The sequence below is a fragment of the Pseudophryne corroboree genome, chromosome 4 (genome assembly GCF_028390025.1).
Source record: "Pseudophryne corroboree isolate aPseCor3 chromosome 4, aPseCor3.hap2, whole genome shotgun sequence".
NCBI classification, from domain to species: Eukaryota; Metazoa; Chordata; class Amphibia; order Anura; family Myobatrachidae; genus Pseudophryne; species Pseudophryne corroboree.
The window spans coordinates 920,947,003-920,953,429 of NC_086447.1; the positions used below are offsets into that span (position 1 = coordinate 920,947,003).

The following is a 6,427-nucleotide window of genomic DNA, read 5'->3' on the forward strand; positions in this document are numbered from 1 at the left end:
CAGTGCACACCAGATATAGTACCTAATCTTTCTTTTAAGAGTGCACAGTCTCCTGCGGAGCCAGTCTATTCCCCATGGTCCTTACGGAGTACCCAGCATCCACTAGGACGTCAGAAAATACCATATTGACACGGTGCACATTCCTGCTGTAGGATAAGGTTTGAAGATGGAACATCTTTACAAGGGAAGTGGACTGCAGGAAATCCTCAGGTCCGGGTGACAAATACAATCACCATAACATAGCGTCACACAAGTCTGTTACCACCAAGGACGATCATCCCTTATTTATAAATCACCATTTTATCACATAGCATTGCATAGTTAGAGGAGGCTACAAACAAACATACAATGACATGAGATTGTCCTGCCCAAACAAGCTTGAAATCTAAGGCAGAAGCATTTGCCACCAAGCCAGACCACAAAGACTGGCACCTGTGCTCCACTGGGTACAGATGGAATGAGGCGAGAGCTGTACATGGCAACAAGAGGTAAACATTGTAGAAGCCCGTACCCAACGCGCCTAAATAACGGTCACTTTAAACCGTTGGGCAGACTCACGGAAATCACAGGTCATTACATTCCCCCATATATCTTTTACACACACACACCTTTACAAAGGTTATGAAAACATCTAAAAAAAAAAACTCAGAAAAACAAAAGAAAAAGTTTCTATTTAATACATTTTAATACTGACAAAGTTACAAAAGCAGCTTTTAACAGGCGAGTCCTGGGCCAGCTTGAAATGAAATCATTAATGAGGACGACGATGTGGATTCAAGTAAAGAGGGTTGTTCACGGGTAAACAAATCATTTTAGCTGATCTTTTCTTTCTCGACCATTTGGACTAGAACAGGTAAATATGTCCGCTCACGTTACAGGAGCAGCCTGCATAGCTACAATGATTAGTTACAGAGTGTCTAACATCTTCAGAACAAGGCAAGGAAAGGAAGCAGCAGACGGGAACAGAACAAACAGGCTACGCGTGGTGAAGGCAGCCATTTTGTGGGCGGAGACTTAATTGCCTCAGTGATGCCAAAAGTGAATGCACTTTCAAGAACATTGGCCCGGTCCACAAATGGCTGCCTCGGCTCTGTGTGGGTTCATGATTAACAAAAATACAATTTAATACACAGTTACAGGATATACCGGCACAGTGATCTGGATAAATAAAGCTAATGTAATGTGGTAGGCGTCTAGCGCAGCGGACGAGGGAGGATGTATATCGTGGGTACCACACACGCGTGTCAGGCCTGGCAAGGAGCCGTGTTACATGGCTGCAAAAGAACCATGATGAGTGCACGCCACATCTGAGGAGCAACGAGGTTCATGACTAGAACAAACCGCAGCCAGCACGATCCCTTGCAACGCCACAGGCGTACGCGTATGTGCGGAGGGAGAACCAGGCCCTGGTTTCATTTTTTTTCTTATTATTAACGCCAAAAATGGCAGCGTGGTTTTCCCGCTGCCCTTTATAATTAGCGCCCGTGTTTTACAGATACGGAATGCGTCATTGTACAGGATTTCACAGCGCAGGATACAGACTCATTAACTAGAACCACTGCTCAATTTAAATAATAAGGTTTTATTTCTGTATGGTTCTAAGTCTCCCTGCCAGGACAGGAGGGCTCTTTCCCCAAGTGTGTCAGAGGTTAGGGCGCTTACCTCTGCTCGACGTGCAAAGACCTGGCGTCAGCTGTGACAAAAGGAGCCCGAGGGTGTAATGCCTCCCTTCTGCGTCTCGTTGTTTATACTACAGATATAAAGTCTCATAGTGCACATCCCAAGAGTCTACACCGAGCCCTAATTACAGGCTAATTATAGGTGATCACTATAGTAGCTCCCTATGATCCGAACTGACCAATTTCCGACATCAGTAAAGTCACACTTTGTCCTAGGACGCACAAGACCTTTCCTGCAGCGCGAGTCCCCATAAACATAGGTGCACATGTAAGCAGCAGGGTGAGGTGGTTTATGGGACTATATAATTGCCCACAGTTGCAATATTAGTATTTAGAGAGACACACCCCAGCCAACAGCCAGAAATAAGCTTATGCCTAAACCAAAATAATGGTGACAAGAAAAGTGAAATCAAGTAAAAATATAAAGCGCCTACATACCTAACCAAAGTACAACTCCCATCAGAACTGTGGTGTTATAACACCCGGGGGCACCCGCTGACTGAGGCGGCTCACGTTACGGATAAGGGGGATAACAGAGCTGCTACTAAAAACAGACGTCTCACGTCGCCAAGATGGCCGCAGTCATATCAGCCCGAGCCCACACAGCCGTAGAGCAGAAGGGAGCAGAGTGCAGCAGACATGTTTGGGGGGGTGTAGTTTTGTGGGGGGCGGGTGTTTAACTTATTACGTCCCTCACAAAACGACACTTTCAGCTGTGGGTGGAATTATTCTGTAAGCTGTAGTTAAGGTGCTAGAAGCTGCACATGCTCTTACTGGTGCAGCCATATGCAATACAACAGAACTCAAAAATAAACCATCCCAGCTGCTAGAATAGAATGAGAAATGTGTAACACCGATCACCCGTTATTTATAATGTGCTCTTCCCTCTGTCCCGGAATACACGCATGAATGCACCCGCAGTGGTTAGAAAACACCTGAAGAGGGGTTTTTAGGTTCAAATTCCGATCTAGACAATCCCGTGTGCTTATCTCGATTCTCTGAACCCAGTAGCCAACTCCCAATTAATGTAACTTTCACTTTGTAACTAACTGTGTCCTGTTTATGCAGAGTAAGTGTTCTGAGGCTTTAGTGGGCAGGTTAGTGCAGAGTGCCAGCTCTCGGGTCAGTCCATAGCTCGCTCACCCAGTGCCCGGTGATGCAGGTCAGCTGATAAGATTAACGCAGCACAACACACAGGGCAGTGCTACGTGGATGTTTTATAGCTGCAATACACATAAGGACAGATTATTTTTATGTGCTCACTTCAACCTGCGCTTGACGGATAAGATTATGTGTGGTTAACAAACAGCGTGGAGAGAGTGTCCCCTTGGTGGGGTTATAGTATACAGAGAACTGTGCTGGCTGACCAAAATTAAACAATGTGAACTGGATACGGCAGGGCTGGGGCAGCACTTCATTAGTTATACCTTTTCTGCAACATATCCAGAGAACAAGCCAAACCCATGATCAGACTAAGTGCAAAACATCTCCACCCGTGAGAGCGCAGCCTATCATATCAATAGGAACTAGTGACCTCACCCAGGCACCTCATGCCTCTGTCACCTCACTAGTTCCTAATGAACGGACTGGCTGTAATCTCAGGAATATTGATTTACCCCATAATATGGGGCCTGCTTCTACTGTGCATGTGATCGGGCCCCATCTGGTGTCGCTTACACAGGATAAGAACAAGGAGTGTAAGAGCAAAGGCCCGGAAACAGTAGGGTCATACTTCAGCCTGCTTGCCGTAAGAAGTCCATATTCTAGGGCTAGGAAGCCTGGCAGCGCCCCCTGAAGCCAATATATAAGAGTACTATAGTCTTGCAGTTAGTCCTGCTTTATTTCTCCTTTCAGCTCCCTCTTCACGCGGGGAGTACGGACTTAGCGTATCGTCCATTATAAAGTCGTACAAGACCTTCACCCAGGAGGTGTACTGCGGGAGGGGGTCGTAGTATTCCGCCGCTATCTTCCGCACCTGCAAAGAACAAGAGGGACTCTGTAAGAGCACAAAAAAGATATCGGAAAATTCAGCATTTAGAGAGGTCACAACACAGGACGCACTGTGTAACCAATGTCCTGGGGCACAGTTCTGCGATATCATTCATTTGCATTTACTTGTGTGTTTCAGTGTTCTGGCATCATCGTTAGCAGTCATGTGTCCTAAACCCAGAGAAGGGGGGGGGGGGAGGGGGGGCACATACCCAGAGAATGGGGGGGGGGGGACACACATACCCAGAGAAGGAAGGGGGGGGGGGGGCGACACATACCCAGAGAAGGAAGGGGGGGGGGCAACACATACCCAGAGAAGGAAGGGGGGGGGGGGGGGCGACACATACCCAGAGAAGGAAGGGGGGGGGGGGGACACATACCCAGAGAAGGAAGGGGGGGGGACACATACCCAGAGAAGGAAGGGGGGGGGGGGACACATACCCTGAGAAGGAAGGGGGGGGGACACATACCGTGAGAAGGAAGGGGGGGGGGGGGACACATACCCTGAGAAGGAAGGGGGGGGGGCACATACCGTGAGAAGGAAGGGGGGGGGGGGGACGGACATACCCAGAGAAGGAAGGGGGGGGGGGGACACATACCCTGAGAAGGAAGGGGGGGGGGGACACATACCGTGAGAAGGAAGGGGGGGGGGGGCGACACATACCCAGAGAAGGAAGGGGGGGGGGGACACATACCCAGAGAAGGAAGGGGGGGGGACACATACCCAGAGAAGGAAGGGGGGGGGGGACACATACCCTGAGAAGGAAGGGGGGGGGACACATACCCTGAGAAGGGGGGGGGGGGGGGACATACCCTGGGAAGGGGGGGGGGGGACACATACCCAGAGAAGGAAGGGGGGGGGACACACATACCCAGAGAAGGAAGGGGGGACGACACACATACCCAGAGAAGGAAGGGGGGGGGGGGGGGGGACACATACCCAGAGAAGGAAGGGGGGGGGCGGGGACACACATACCCAGAGAAGGAAGGGGGGGGACGGGGACACACATACCCAGAGAAGGAAGGGGGGGGACGGGGACACACATACCCAGAGAAGGGGGGGGGGACACATACCCAGAGAAGGAAGGGGGGGGGGGGAGACACATACCCTGAGAAGGAAGGGGGGGGGGGGGGACACATACCCTGAGAAGGAAGGGGGGGGGGGGGGGGGACACATACCCAGAGAAGGAAGGGGGGGGGGGGACGGACACATACCCAGAGAAGGAAGGGGGGGGGGGGGGACACATACCCAGAGAAGGAAGGGGGGGGGGGGGGGGACACATACCCAGAGAAGGAAGGGGGGGGGGACACACATACCCAGAGAAGGAAGGGGGGGGGGGGGGGGGCACACATACCCAGAGAAGGAAGGGGGGGGGGGCACATACCGTGAGAAGGAAGGGGGGGGGGACACATACCGTGAGAAGGAAGGGGGGGGGGGGGGACACACACCCTGAGAAGGAAGGGGGGGGGGGACATACCCAGAGAAGGAAGGGGGGGGGGGGGGACACATACCCAGAGAAGGAAGGGGGGGGGACGGACATACCCAGAGCAGGAAGGGGGACGGGGACACATACCCAGAGAAGGAAGGGGGGGGACACACATACCCAGAGAAGGAAGGGGGGGGGGGACACACATACCCAGAGAAGGAAGGGGGGACGCACACATACCCAGAGAAGGAGGGGGGGGGGGAGACACATACCCTGAGAAGGAAGGGGGGGGGGGGGGGACACACATACCCTGAGAAGGAAGGGGGGGGGACGGGACACATACCCAGAGAAGGAAGGGGGGGGGGGGGGACACATACCCAGAGAAGGAAGGGGGGGGGACACACATACCCAGAGAAGGAAGGGGGGGGGGGGGGAACACATACCGTGAGAAGGAAGGGGGGGGGGGGACACATACCCTGAGAAGGAAGGGGGGGGGGGGACATACCCAGAGAAGGAAGGGGGGGGGGGGACGACACATACCCAGAGAAGGAAGGGGGGGGGGGGACGGACATACCCAGAGCAGGAAGGGGGACGGGGACACATACCCAGAGAAGGAAGGGGGGGGGGACACACATACCCAGAGAAGGAAGGGGGGGGGGGACACACATACCCAGAGAAGGAAGGGGGGACACACACATACCCAGAGAAGGAAGGGGGGGGACACACACACATACCCAGAGAAGGAAGGGGGGGGACACACACACATACCCAGAGAAGGAAGGGGGGGGGGGGGGGGACACATACCCAGAGAAGGAAGGGGGGGACACACATACCCAGAGAAGGAAGGGGGGGGGGGGGGCACATACCCAGAGAAGGAAGGGGGGGGGGACCACATACCCAGAGAAGGAAGGGGGGGGGACCACATACCCAGAGAAGGAAGGGGGGGGGGGGGGACACATACCCAGAGAAGGAAGGGGGGGGGGGACACATACCCAGAGAAGGAAGGGGGGGGGGGGGGGACACACATACCCAGAGAAGGGGGGGACGACACATACCCAGAGAAGGAAGGGGGGGGGGGGAGACACATACCCAGAGAAGGAAGGGGGGGGGGGACGACACATACCCAGAGAAGGAAGGGGGGGGGGGGACACATACCCAGAGAAGGAAGGGGGGGGGGGGGGGGGACACATACCCAGAGAAGGAAGGGGGGGGGGGACACATACCCAGAGAAGGAAGGGGGGGGGGGGGGGGGGACACATACCCAGAGAAGGAAGGGGGGGGGGGGGACACATACCCAGAGAAGGAAGGGGGGGGCACATACCCAGAGAAGGA

General features: G+C 53.9%; 1 protein-coding gene across 1 annotated transcript in view; it reads right to left on the bottom strand.

The window, feature by feature from the left end:
• Window positions 1-652: 652 nt before the first annotated feature.
• DEGS1 (delta 4-desaturase, sphingolipid 1) overlaps window positions 653-6,427 on the bottom strand; it is a 37,685-nt gene continuing 31,910 nt past the window's right edge. Inside the window, 2 exon segments of the mRNA XM_063919008.1 lie at window positions 653-3,548; window positions 3,550-3,654. Of these exon segments, the coding sequence (XP_063775078.1) occupies window positions 3,507-3,548; window positions 3,550-3,654 (147 nt within the window). The 3' untranslated portion in view covers window positions 653-3,506.